The following is a 14,830-nucleotide window of genomic DNA, read 5'->3' on the forward strand; positions in this document are numbered from 1 at the left end:
TTTGTAGAAATGTCCCCCCAGTTGGCTGCTGGGTGCAACCTCAACTGTGACATATTTTCCTGTGTTTTGATGGGTCTGGTACCCTGCAGGCCTTCCTCCCACTGTCGTGGGCATTTGATGAGCAATGGGTTACTCTCCTCTGTAGACTGGTAGCTAGAAACCCTGTTCACACTCAAAGAGAATGGCAGCTATTTAGCTCCTGTGTAAAGCATCCATTCTTCTTGAATTTCACTCAGCCTTGCCAGGGTATCTTCTTTTACACCCTTTGCCTCTGCTGGGAGTTGCCATTGCTTCTGGAATCACTTGTGACCAAGGCAATCTGAGCTGGCCGGTCAGTTTCTATCACGCTCCTCACCTCCTTTTGGACGGGCAACACTTCCTTTCGGCAGGAGGCAGCCTTCGTGCTACAGGGTGCTAGTATGTCACCTCTGCTTTGTAAAAAACACAGGAAAACAGGAGGAGGTAGGAAAAAAATATGACTGAATGCCTGCTTCTCTGTGGGTTAGCTGCATGAGGGAAATCTTGCAGATACCTGGGCCTTTCCTGGTTGGCATCGAGCCTGGTCTTTGCCATACTGGGCAAATGTACAAATGGGTTGTGGCAGAGGTGGGCGTCAGACATTTTAGCAAAGGGTTCTCTGCCCAGTTGCTGGGTGGGTGTGGCCATGGTGGGTGTGGCCTAGTCGGCCTCCTGCACCATGGCACGGGGGGTATTTTTGCCCTCCCCGGGCTCCGGAGGTTTTCCTTGAGCCTCCAGGAGGACGAAAACAGCCTCCCTGGGCTCCGGAGGCTGTCTGGAAGCTGGAAACGGGCCCATTTCCAGCCTTCCCAAATTTCCGGGAGGCCCGTTTTTCATCTTTCCCAAACCACCGTGCATGCCCTGCACTTACCTGCATACAAAACAGGCCATAGAATGAGGAGTCCTGGGAGGGGAGGGGCAGGGTGGGTGGGGCCAACCAGGAGTGGGATTTGGGGGTTCTCCAAACTGCCCAGAATCTTATCTAGGGCTTCTCGTTGTGGGGAGAAAACATACTTGCATTTCTCTGCCTCCTCCCCTCCTCCCAGCTCACTCTAGGACGGTAACAAGAAGAGGACAGCTTTGTGTTGTGATTTATTTTTAGTTCCACATTCTTGATTCCGCTTCTGAGCATGGAGATTGCATTGGGAAATGCTGGGTGGGTGCTGCTGCTGTTTATATCGGGCAGAGACTGAGTTAGGAAGGAAAAGCTGAAAGGATTTTCACCTTTTCAACAATTGGGTGAAAAAACGTGTCATTGTAAGAGATGTCGACCATCATTGGAAGTGATATAATGATGCACTGTTAGGGCAGTGTGGATTATGGTCAGCTGTTTTTAAGTTGTAACTGGAACTATGTGATTTGGTGCCGAGAATTTTATTGCTGTTTTCTTTTTACCTGCAAAAAGCATTAATAGCAAATGAGGGTTGTTGGTTTTTTTTTAAATATCAGGTCATTCAGAAGCCTTGGACCCCACAGATCCTATTATCCCCATCTCACGTGGATAGTGGCTATGCAGGGAGTGATATTCCAGTCTAAGTCTGAGTATTTCTCACCTTGGGCAACTTTTAAGTTGTGTGGACTTCGACTCCTAGAATTCCTCAGCCCAGGGAATTCTGGGAGTTGAAGTCCACATCTCTTAAATTTGTCAAGATTGAGAAACACTAGCCTAAATTATCTGAAGGGTGCTTGGTTGGAGAAGGTGTCTACATAACCAATTAAGCCTACACAATTGGTTGGAAAAAGAAATCTCTGGTAAATACTTAGAGTAAAATTGGGAGAGTAAAACAAGGGCACTTGGGTTGAAGTGGGAAATAAAATAAAATCAAGAAGGCAGCTGCCACTGTGTGATTGAAGCTTCACCTCTTTTTTATGTGCATTGTGGTCAAAACGCTGCCTTTTTTGATCTCCTCTCCACCAATGAATGTCTCTGATGCAGCATCCGGCCAGAGAGCAAAACCAAAGTAACATCATTTGATGCAGAGAAGTGACTCTTTCTGAAAAAAAAAAAAAAGGCCTGGAGGGTGGTAGCAAAACAGAAAGATTCTCCTTAAATCTTTTTTTTTAAATGGTAGATGAAATAAACTTAAAAGATACATGGAGAGAAAGAAATGCTAAAACTAAACAATACACCTTCTACTCAAATAGACACTTATCATGGTCCAGAATAGATATGATATGGATGTCAACAGAATTGTTAACTAATATTCAAGAAATAAATATTGAAACAAGTACTTGTGCAGATCACAATCCAATGACAATTAAATGGAAAGGACAAAAAAGAAGATCTAGATGGACGTTAAATAATACTATTTGAAAGGAAAAAGACTTCACACAGTGGATGGAGAAAGAATTGCCTTTTTTCTTTAGAGAAAACAAAAAAGAAGATACATCAATTCAGAATGTATGGGATACAATGAAGGCATATGTTAGAGGCTTGATAATAGACTATACAAGGAAAAGGAATACTATGAAAAGGCTAGCCTCTAAGGCCCCAGAGGGTGAGCATAAAAGACTTGAAAAAGAGCTACAGAAAATGCCACAGAAAAAGGACATCAAGTTAAAAATGGATATAATTAAACACAAAATGGGTCAAATAGAAAAAGAAGAATTAGCACAGAAAATTAGAGGTACTAAACAGAACTACTTTGAAGACGCAAACAAACGAGGTAGATGGTTGGCATACAAATTGAGAAAGGAGAAAGAATCAAGGAAAATATTGCAATTAATAGATGACCAAGGCCAAGTTTGCCATGGTAGTAAAGAGAAGAAGGAAATCATTCGAGACTTCTATGGGAAATTATATATGCAAGAGAATATTGATGAGGAAAGAGTTAAGCAGTACTTACAGAATGCTAATTTACCTCAGATACCTAAGGAGACTGAAAAAATGTTAGAAAGCAATATAACGATGATGGAGTTAACTGAAGCACTCAAGAAGCAAAATAATGGAAAGGCACCAGGCCCAGATGGACTTCCGGCTGAATTTTATAAAACATTACAAGAATCGTTGAATCTTCCATTGCTAGAAGTTATGAATGAAGTTATGTTAAAGAAGAAGATACCTAAATCATGGTCAGAAGCCTATATTACACTTATTCCAAAAGAGGAGGCCGACCCATTACAAATTAAGAACTATAGACCTATTTCTCTACTAAATGCAGATTATAAAATCTTTGCTTCAATATTGGCAGAAAGACTTAAAAATATTTAAATAATTTTATCCATCCTGATCAAAATGGATTTCTGCCAAAGAGACAAATTAAAGACAATATGAGAGTAATCTTGGACACCTTGGAATACTACGAGGCACATCCTGAAAAACAAATGGCTCTGATATTTCTAGATGCACAGAAGGCATTTATTTGATAATGTGAATTGGTGATTCATGTTATTATTGTTGGAACAGATGGGTTTTGCTAGAAAATGTATTCAAGCAATAGAAGCTATATACTATAAGCAAACGGCAAAGGTAATGATAGAGGGAGAACTGACAGACTCTATCAATATAAGAAAAGGAACAAGACAAGGGTGCCCACTATCACCTTTGTTGTTTGTGTTAACTTTGGAAGTGCTAAACAGAAATATTAGAGATGAAAAGAATATAAAAGGAATGAAAATCAAAAAGGAAGAATTTAAACTGCAAGCATTTGCAGATGATCTGGTTTTCATCTTAGAAGACCCTTTAGAAACAGCATCAAAATTGATAGAAAAGATAGAGACATATGGAAAGGTGGCTGGTTTGAAAATAAATAAAGATAAGACAAAGATCTTGACAAAAAATATGCTATTAAGACAAAAGGACCTATTGAAAATTCAGGTCACGAATAAGATTAAGTACCTGGGGATATATTTGACAGCAAGATGTAGTACATTAAAAGAGAATAATTATATCAAACTTAAACAGCAGATAGCGCTAGATTTGGCGAAATAGGAAAACTTACAACTGTCACTAATAGGGAGAATTTCAACAACCAAGATGAATATATTACCCAGAATTTTATATTTGTTTCAAACAATTCCAATTAGGCTTGGAAAAGACTACTTTGAAGATTTAAATAAAATTGTGTTGAAATATATATGGCAAGGTAAGAAAGCGAGAATAAAGTTAAAACTTTTGCAAGATGTTAGAATTAGAGGAGGATTTGGTTTGCCTAATTGGGAGTTGTACTACCAAGCTACAAATCTGATGTGGGTTAAGGAATGGATAACACTAAGAAATACTAGATTGTTGACATTAGAAGGACATGATTTGTTGTTGGGGTGGCATGCTTTTTTATGGTATAAAGGAACTAAAACACAGGGCTATTTTAGAAGACATTATATACGGGAGTCTCTGTGGCTAAACTGGGAGAAGATTAAAAGACAATGTTATTTGAAAATTCCAGTCTGGTTATCGACTATTGAAGCATTTTCTTATCCTATAATATACAAAAAGGAACAAACAGATATGGTGAAATATTGAATGAAAAGGGTGAACTTAAATCTATGCAAAAACTAGAGGAACAAGGTATAAAGATGAATTGGTTTTCATATGCGCAAATACATTCAAGGTATGATAAAGATTCTAAAACAGAAGGTTTCTATGATAAACTGACTGACTTAGATAAGATTTTGACAGGTACTGATGAAAAGGTGATTAAAAAATTGTATGGATATTTATTGGAAATTAAACTAGAAGAAGAACAAGTTAAAGAAACTATGATTGCTTGGGAGAAGAATTCTGGATATGGGATTGATTTAGAGAAATGGCAAAAATTGTCTCAAAATTATAAAATGACAATGTCAACAGCATATAAAGAAAATTTGTATAAGATGTTTTACAGGTGGCATTTCCCCCCGACAAGAATAGCAAGAATGTTCAAGAATAAATCCGAAAAATGTTGGAAATGTCATCAGACACCTGGCTCATATTACCATATGTGGTGGACTTGTGCGGATGCTAAAAAATACTGGGAATTTTACCTGAAATATATAGTAAAGACTTGAAATACCTGATTGTAAATGTATTAACAGCGGCTAGGATTGTATTTGCTAAAAACTGGAAAAAATGAGAAAATACCATCACAGGAGGAAATCATTAAGAAAATATTGGAATGTGCTGAAATGAGTAGATTGACATTTGAAATTAGAGAACAAGAGGATAAACAATTTTATAAAATTTGGGATCTTTTCTATCAATGGTTAGACAATAAAAAACAGTAATGAAATACGTAGACTTTTAGAAAATAATAAATATATAAAGATGTACTTTTTTCTTATTATATTTACAAAATGATTTTAGGATAGATTTGGGACGATAATATGAACTGTTATAAAATAAACTAAGTAAATTATAATTATCCTGTAAAACATGAATGAATAAAACTGTAGTCAAATGATTGATTAATAATGATACTAAGGTGTTTAATTTTTGATTGACAATATGAGATCATATGCAATGTAATTGTAATTGAAGACTATGAAATGGAAGCACAAAACAATTTGTAAACCAACCGGCACACTGTATGTACACATATGGAAGATAGTTTGATGTTTTTATGTTTTGTTTGTTTATGTTTGTTTTTAAAAACCAATAAAATTAAAAAAAAAAAAAGGATTCAAGCAGGATGGAGAACAGTCCATCTTAGTTCTGGTGTTTTCAGTTTTTGAGACTTGGCCTCCTTCAGCGCAGTTTTATTGTCCTGAACACAATAGTTGTTGCTTTACCAAAAGGCAAAAAGGCCTTTGTTTTTTTTTAAATTTAATCTGGCATTTGTTTGAAGGCTGAGTAAGTTGAAAGGCCGATGCAACCAACAGGATTGATTCCGTTGGTCTCTGTCTTATTGTTTTTTTGGTTTTTTTTTGCAATAGTATTTTTATTTTTTGTTACAACAAAAATCAATGTGTGAACAGTGTGGTTCCGTAGTGTCTTACATTTTGATAAAAATATGACTATTCCTCTTATTCAATATAGTTTATAATTTTTCAAATTTGATATTAATACATATAATAATTAAATTATCAATCTTAATTATTCATTATTATAGTATATTATTTTGGTTGGTCTCTATCTTATTCTTGAAGAATTCAGAAAAAGAATCCAGCTCCAATTTGAAACTGGCTCACGTTTTGAAGAGTTGTTAGAAAACCTTCTGTTTAATCATTGGGTGCTAACTTCTTAGAGGCTTTTCTTTGGCATATGCAGTACGGCTGTTCCACTTCCGTTTTTACTAATTACAGTTATCAATCATTCATCATTTGAGACTCTTATATTGAAATAGCTTTTTGCTCTTTCAATTGATTGAATAGCAAAATTAGACTCTCATGGCTTGTTCTTTCATTGTGTTTCAGTAAGAACAGAGGAAGATACATGAAATTAAAACAAATATTGTTTTAATAATTTGGAGGAATAACACAGATTGCTTAATACACATACCCCTTTCATGTGCTGCCCGCTTGCATGCTTAGTTTGCAGTTTAAATTTTGCTCTTGTTTCAAGGTTCTAAAGATACAAAGAATTTTATGTGACTTGAAAGTAATATGCTTATTTAGTATCCTATGCCTATCATTGAGTGTTGTACCTTATGATTTATAATTATCGTATTTTATGATTATGATCATGATTTATCACTTGTTTGTATGTACAGTTGAGAGCTTATGCACTGGAGACAAATTCCTTGTGTGTCCAATCACACTTGGCCAATAAAGAATTCTATGTTATTCTAGAAATGTTCAGTTCTCTCCACCAGATGAGAGCACAACGATTTGTTTGATTTACCTCTCCAATATATTATCTGAATTAGCTACAGTCACTTGAGGAAAAGAGGTAAAATAAAAACGGGGAAGAAAACCCTTCAAAATTTGCAGACTATGAAATAGTTATGGACTATAATAAACAGTTACCCTAAAAATTGGAGGTGCATAACTTCAGTCAGTCCATTTAATCCAAGCAAAGAGAAATTCAATCTACGAAGCATTTGTCTCCAAGTAGATCAAATTTTAAGCTATATGCAGTTATGAAATATTTTGAGCCTCTCCATTCTTTCAGTGTCTGATCTGCAAGAAGAAGGTAAAAATGCTATCAATGCTCCGATGTCCCCTGCTACAACTGATCTTCATCCAGAAGATACATTACTAGGTATGTATGAATGCAACATCATAGACTTATGATGTGAACAACTACAGCTTTCTTTGGATTTAGATTAAGTACCTTCTGAGCCTTACCCTGCCTGGGTAAGTCTAATCCAGTATTTAATCCTGGGTAAAAATGCAGACTAGTGTCTAATATGGAAGTATGGCTAGAGAAATAGGAAGGTTTGTTTTTTTTCATTCTCCCTTTGCTTCCTCTCTCCGTTGCCTTTGGAAAACTCCTGTTTTGAGGGTAACAAGAGTCAAGTCTTCTGCAAGCAACCCGGTGTCACATATCACGTGATCTGAAAGCCCAGTTCACCCACAGTGTCTTCTTCATGCTATTGTTGTCCCCAATTTGGGTCCCTGAGCCTGGTGCCAAAGATCATGATAGATTCCAGACACGAGGTGCAGGTTTTCTGATGGCTTTTTATTGGAGTACTCCAAGGAAAAGGGCTCCTGGACAAAATGCCAAGAACCAAGAACCAAGGATTAAGTAAACTTTATACATTTTCACTAAAGGAAAAGACGGGACAAGGCAAAATAATAAGAAATATAATCTAATAAACATTTTAGTAATAATTCTACAATTTGTTCTATTGGTCTCTAGCTGTCCTTATTCCCAAGCCTTGGCTAATGAATGCCCTAGGAGTTATCTAATACACATTTGATTTTGCTGCAGGCCATCTCTATCCCTAACTGTTAGCTGAGATCTGCAAGTTGGCTAACCCGTGTTACTTTTATCAGCTTTCCAATTAGCCAGGATTGTTACAAGATTTAAACATGCCTATTTCCTGTGGATAAGCATTCTTTGTTCTTGCCAGACAAGACTCCACAATGACAGGCTTCCTGATTTACTTTGAAGCGTGTGCCATGATCTGGCTTTATTTTAGCAGATGGCCCATCACTATGAGGCAACCAACACCATGTAACCCTTTGGGCAGTGCCTTTTTCAATCAGTGAGAATAGAGATAGATGGAACCTTAGATGTCTTCTAATCCAATCCCCTGCTCAAGCAGTAGACCCTATACCCGTGATGGCAAACCTATGCCACGCGTGCCGGAAGTGGCATGCAGAGCCATCTCTCCGGGCACACCAGATGTCGCTCAGGTTCCGGGGTGTGCATGCGCGCTGGCCAGTTGGTCTTTGGGAGCGCTGGAAATTGTAAGAGCAGTTCCCTAGCATGCGTGCTAGTCACCTGGTCTTCCAGGGTTTCTAACGCACATGAGAACACGAAGACCAGGTGGCCGGTGCGCATGTGCGTGCCGGGAGCTGCTCTTCTGGTTTCTGGTGTGTGCGTGTGCACGCATTTCAGTACTTGGTGCCTTTTTTGGTGCACGCACGCTCCCATTTTTGGCACTTGGTGACAAAAAGGTTCACCACCACTGCCCTATACCATTTCAGACAAGTAGCTGTCCAGTTTTTTCGAAAAAACCTCCAGTGATGGAGCACCTACTGTTGTGAACTAAAGAAATGTAATTAATAAAGATTCATTTGCATTGCAGGATCGTAATCCTGCACTTCCTATTGGCCCATATAATGGCAAGTTCTGATTGGTTAATTCCGAGCAATCTGACTGGCTGTTGGCGGGCCGAGTCCCATTGGACGAGGTTCAAACCCTATAACAACATCCATTGGTCATCCGGATAGCAGTTCACTCTATAAAAGGGCGGCCGCTATCCGGGTTTTTTTTTGTCTCTGTTATGCTTGTGAATAAAGAGCTGAAGTTCAAGGTTGACAGTCTGGTCTCCGTTCATTAAACCCATGCCTCAAACTTAACACCTACAACTTCTGAAAGCAAGCTATTCCACTAATTAATTGGTCTCACTGTTCTCTCCTTGATTAGTTTCCCATCCATTGTTTCTCATTTTGCCTTCTGGTGCTTTGGAAAATAAGTGGACTCCTCTCTTCTTTGTGGCAGCCCCTCAAATACTGGAATACTGCTATCATGTCACCTCTGGTCCTTCTTTTCTCTAAACTAGCCATACCCAATTTACTGGCAGATAATTAGATGTCTTCTTCTGGTTTATCAAATGACTACTTTTTGCCATTTATAAATCAGATGGCAGCTGATGTCTTTTAATAGCAATTTCTGAAACAATGTGCCTGTGTTTGTGACACGATGGCTTTAATGAGGGGCTTCTTTTTGAAATTGCCAGAGGAAAATGAAGAACGTACCATGATAGATCCCACTTCAAAGGAGGATGCCAAGTTTAAAGAACTTATCAAGGTGAGTAACATTATATAATATCAATAATATCTTATCTTTATCTTATTATCTTATCTGGACTGCTCTGTACATTTCTTGATAAGATTCCTTTTGTGCAGAAGCATCACTCAAATAATTGTATGTATGTATGTATGTGGCTGTCTATCTGTCTGTCTGTCTGTCTGTCCTATCTATCTATCATTTTCCATCCATCCATCCATCCATCCATCCATCCATCCATCATCTTCCATATCCATCATCTTCCATCCGTCCATCCATCCATCCATCATCTTCCATATCCACCCATCCATCATCTTCCATATCTACCTACCTACCTACCTACCTACCTACCTACCTTCCATATCCATCATTTTCCATAGCTGTCTGTCTGTCTGTCTGTCTGTCTATCTATCTATCTATCTATCTATCTATCTGTCTGTCTGTCTGTCTATCTATCTATCTATCTACCTATCTGATTTGTGTGCTGCCCATCTTGTCCAAAAATGGCTCTGGGTGGCTTGCAAACATTAAAACTAGGGCACATTTAAAAAAATAACAACAGTGATAAATAAAAAAATGCGGAGAAGCATATGAGGAGGTCACTCAATCTTTCATTAGGTTATAGTGCTTCAGGATGTTTTTTTTCCTCTTAGATTATACCTAATAAAAATGCAGTTTCATTTCAAATATAAATTGCATTTTTTTCATTGTAATATGTATAACTTCCCAGTGCTTTGGGGATGGGCGGGGAGTTATACCACCACCCCATATGATAAAAATATTCCTGTTTATGACATTTCCAACAATTACAGCATTATTTTCTATCTAGATATTGATCAATTTGTATACCATCTGTAGAACATTTTTAGCCATTTTCTAAGCTGAAACTTAGCATAAATTTTATAGATTCAGTCTATAATTATTCCCATTGTTACCATTCTTTCATTATTTGCAAAAAATAAAAATGAAGGATTTATATCAATATTAATCACACATAGACTGTTTAGTGAGTGCTATATATTTATTCATATCAGAATTATGTCATTTATCAATTTAGATCAGTTTCTCTGACTGTATGAGATAATTAAAAAGTAAAAGGTTAAATGTACAAAATAATATTAAACACATCAAATTTCTAAATAAATTTGTGGTTATTAAAAGCAATACAGGTAATCCTCGACTTCTGACCACAGTTGAGCCCAAAATTTCTGTTGTTAAGTGGGACATTTGTTAAGTGAGCTTTGCCTCATTTTACGACCTTTCTTGCCACAGTTGTTAAGTGAATCAGTGCAGTTGATATGTTAGTGACATGGTTGTTAAATGAACCTGGCTTCCCCATTGATTTTTCCTTGTCAGAAGGTTGCAAAAGATGACCTTGGGACGCATCAATGGTTGTAAGTACGAGTCAGTTGCCAAGCATCTGAATTTTGATCATGTGTTCATGGAGATGCTACAAAGGCCGTAAGTGTGAAAAACGATCATAGGTTTTTTCAGTTCTGTTGTAACTTTGAATGGTTACTAAATGAACTGTTGTAAGTTGAGGCCTATCTGCATTCAGTTGCTTTCCTCACAATATTCTTTAGACCACGGGTCTCCAACCGTGGCAACTTTAAGCCTGGAGGACTTCAACTCCCAGCATTCCCCAGCCAGCTGGCTGGGGAATGCTGGGAGTTGAAGTCCTCCAGTCTTAAAGTTGGCAAAGTTGGAGACCCCTGCTTTAGACAGCTTGAATAATTTTATGTCCTCTTTCATCATTGTTCAGGTCCTGATTGACTGGATAAATGATGTCCTGGTTGAAGAAAGGATAATTGTCAAACAGCTTGAGGAAGACGTCTATGATGGGCAAGTGCTACAGAAATTGCTAGGTGAGATGTTATGGGTGAAAATGGCGGAGAAGGGAACTGGTCTGGATTAGGGAAACGCAGACTTAAGTCGTAAAACTGGTGATGCTATATGGTGCTATTTGGCTCACAACAGGAAGCCAACAAGTTTAATACATCTGCTTATGATCCTCATGGTATTCGTTGAGTCTGGTGTCTAATTTACTATCGGTAGTGTGGCAGCTGTTAAATCATCCAGGGGCAGTTTTCTACTCTGGACAGACCAACCCTGGTGCGAATGACCTGAAAGTGGCAACTGAAGCTCCCCTTTGAGTTCCACATAATTTCTGGAGTATGTTATTCCTAATGTTGATTTTTTTGCTGCCTTATTCTCTAGGTCAGTGGTGTCAAACTTGTGGCCACCGGATGCGTCCCGCACTGGCCACCCCCAACCCCGGTTTAGCAAAGGGGAAAAAAAATCGCGATATGTCACGTGACGACAATGCGATGACACGGGTTGGACATTCCTGCTCTAGGTTATCTTATAGGAGAGAGTTGGGTCCAATGTTACTCAAGGGGCTTTGTAGAATGGGATTGTATGGGAGTAAGTAGGCTTCCTGTGCTAGTTTGATGTTAAAGTGGAAGCATGTAGTTATGTTTTGCTGGTGCTAGGAGTGAGTCTCCAATCAGTGAATAGTTTTCCCAAGATTTTAAGATCTTTGGACAGGAGTTGTCTGTCACCTTCATTGTTTTTGTTGTACTGCTATGGCCAAATCATCAGAGTATCACGATTTGCACTTTGTCACTGGCATATCTAGTATATTTAAGTTGGCTAATGTGGGTGCCATAGAGCCCTGTGAATCACCACATAATGGAAAGTACCATGCCTTGTGAGTGTCCTTACTTGCATAACTCAAACTAATACAGACTGTTTAGTGTTTGTGTGAGTGTTAGCAAATGAAGCTTTTAATTAAAAAACCGAATAATAAAAATGGCAAATGTTCCCCTGTTTGTAGGTGACCTAACTCTCCTCTCTAGCAACCACAGTTGGGATTGGGAACTCTGTTGCTACGTGAAACGGTCACTAATAAACTGTGCTTACACTTTGACTTCAGGTTTCCTTTGGTTTACCACCCTGGGAAGGTTTTAAATTAGAATAGAATTAGAATTAGAATTAGAATTAGAATTAGAATTAGAATAGAATTAGAATAGAATAGAATAGAATAGAATAGAATAGAATAGAACAGAACAGAACAGAACAGAACAGAACAGAACAGAACAGAATAACAGAGTTGGAGGTCTGTTAATAATAATAGAGACCTTGGAAGTCTTCAGTTCAACCCCCTGCATAGGCAGGAAATCCTATACCATTTCAAACAAATGGTTAGCCAATCTCTTCTTAAAAGCTTCCAGTGTTGGAGCATTTAAATGTGAGGATTGTCTGCAAAGTTGCTTTTTCATCGCTGTCATAACTGCGAATGGTCAGTAAAGAAGGACTGCCGGTAGGGCCAAAGTTGTTGCAAAGACCTTCGTAAAGACCTCTGCCTTACCTGAACAATGTTGCTGAGCCACAGTGACGCAGTGATTGGAGTGCAAGTACTGCAGGCTACTTCTGCTGAATGACGTCTGCCTGCAGTTCGGCAGTTCGAATCTCACTAGGCTCATGGTTGACTCAGTCTTCCATCCTTCTGAGGCGGGTAAAATGAGGACCCAGATTGTTTGGGGGCAATATGCTGACTCTGTAAACCACTTAGAGAGGACTGTGAAGCTGTATATAAGTCTAAGTGCTATTGCAATTGCTTCTGATTATCTGTGTTTTCAATCTAGAAAAACTTGCTGGTCATAAACTAAATGTGGCTGAAGTGACACAGTCTGAAATTGGACAGAAACAGAAACTGCAGACTGTCCTGGAAGCCGTCTATGATTTACTTCGACCTCATGGCTGGACGATCAAATGGAGCGTGGACCGTAAGCTTCAGGCTTTGAAAAGAATACTAAGAAAGCTACTGTGCTTTAGTATTTGATTGTCTTTCACTTTGAAGGTCCCAGGGGGTAAAAGATACCCCAAAGGGCAAGAATTGGAAGCATTGAAGCTCTATTGCTTGGCAATATCTCAGTGTTTCAAGATATAAATATGGGGGTCCATCTCTTACTTTTATTTCATTCAGTGTTAGGAAAGTATATGAAAACTGTTGTACAATTAATACGGATTAGATGAGGTTGCTTTATTTGCATACTTTAGCCTGGCTCTCTTCTTTAGTTTATTGTCATTGCACCTCATACAACAAATTTAAATACCACATTCAGTGTACATTATGACTGAAAATAAACACAAGCACACATCCTTCACATTCTGTACATTGATTTGAAAACCCCGAATATTGCATTAATATTGCACTATACAGTAGAATTCAACAGAGCTATTGCTGTGGGATAGAAGCTGTTTTTCAGCCTATTTGTCCTTGTTTTTATTATCCTGTACCATCTGCCAGAGGGTAATAGTTCAAAAAAAGGGTGCCCAGGATGAGATGCATCTTTGAGAATGTTTTGAACTTTCTTAAGGCAATGGGAGCTATAAAACTCTTCCAAAGAGGGGAGAGGGCAACCAATGATCTTCTGGGCAATGATAATAATAATAATAATAATAATAATAATAATAATAATAATAATAATAATAATAATACCAACAACAACAACACATTATGTTTTTCTTGGGATCATGTCAGCTGCAAAGAGTTTCTGTTCAAGCTTAAGGAATATTTTAACGGGTTCCTGACAAGTGTCACACACAGAGGTTTCTTCGGGGGCGGGGGGGAAATAGCAAAATCTGCAAAAATGGCAGTGCTGTGTCATGAAAGTAGCCACACCCTTTTTTGCCTGCAGGTACAAAAGGGGTGGGGCTTTGTGCCGTTGCACCTGCCATACACCTAAACTTCTGTATTCTGCAAATCACATTCACCTGTAGCTGCATTTTGGGCGCTCAGCAATCCAGTCACATTAATGGCCTTTTGCAGCAGCATCCCACAATCGTGTGACCGTGATTAATAAACTGCTTGGCAAAAAAAGAGAGACACTTCCAGTTTCTAGGAAAAACACCACATGGTGAATAACACGGCTTAAAGACTCTGGCATTAGCTTTACGGGTGTGGCATTCATTTAATGATCACTGCAGAAAAGGTTGTACAATTGGGTCAGTCATATGATGACCTGCTTTAAGACTGTCACAACTTACGACCGTGATTCCCAGGCTCAGTTATGGTCATAAGTCAAAGACTACCTGTAATAAAGTTTTTAGACCCATTTCCCTCCTCCCTTTTTCTGTCTGCATTCTTTATGAATGTTTCCCGTGCCATTCTGGATTTTATTGCATCAGAATGAGAATGAGGAATAGATCTGAGTGTTTTGTTTTGCTTTTAAAACTTATCCAGACCTTTTTTTAAAGAGGCAATGGAGATGTAAAAGCTGGGAAAATGAAAATATTTAGAGCGTTCCCATCACATGTGACTTGGCCAGCTATCTTAATCTGCAAAGCTCCCCTTCTGCCCACAGTAGCAAAAATAAATATTAGCATGCCTCTGACCTGATACAGCCTGGCTTTATGCCATTTGCAGCTACCAGGAACTTACGACATTTTATGTCTCAGAATAGTACCTGCAATGGCGAAAGAGGGGGAAGG

The 14,830-nt window shown here is 38.4% G+C and overlaps 1 protein-coding gene across 4 annotated transcripts in view; it reads left to right on the plus strand.

Moving 5' to 3' along the window:
- PARVB (parvin beta) overlaps positions 1 to 14,830 on the plus strand; it is a 53,182-nt gene that overhangs the window by 20,051 nt on the left and 18,301 nt on the right. For 3 of the 4 annotated variants that reach the window (XM_026677617.2, XM_087969478.1, XM_026677616.2), the window contains exons 2-5: positions 7,046 to 7,135; positions 9,285 to 9,355; positions 11,097 to 11,199; positions 12,982 to 13,122. In XM_026677617.2, the coding sequence (XP_026533402.1) occupies positions 7,046 to 7,135; positions 9,285 to 9,355; positions 11,097 to 11,199; positions 12,982 to 13,122 (405 nt within the window). Of the gene's footprint in view, positions 1 to 310; positions 463 to 7,045; positions 7,136 to 9,284; positions 9,356 to 11,096; positions 11,200 to 12,981; positions 13,123 to 14,830 lie in introns of those variants that run through there. The other variant, XM_087969477.1, reaches the window with a different exon arrangement.

Source organism: Notechis scutatus, chromosome 6 (genome assembly GCF_049901735.1).
Source record: "Notechis scutatus isolate UNSWTSFEM ecotype Mainland chromosome 6, rNotScu1.2, whole genome shotgun sequence".
Taxonomy (NCBI): Eukaryota; Metazoa; Chordata; class Lepidosauria; order Squamata; family Elapidae; genus Notechis; species Notechis scutatus.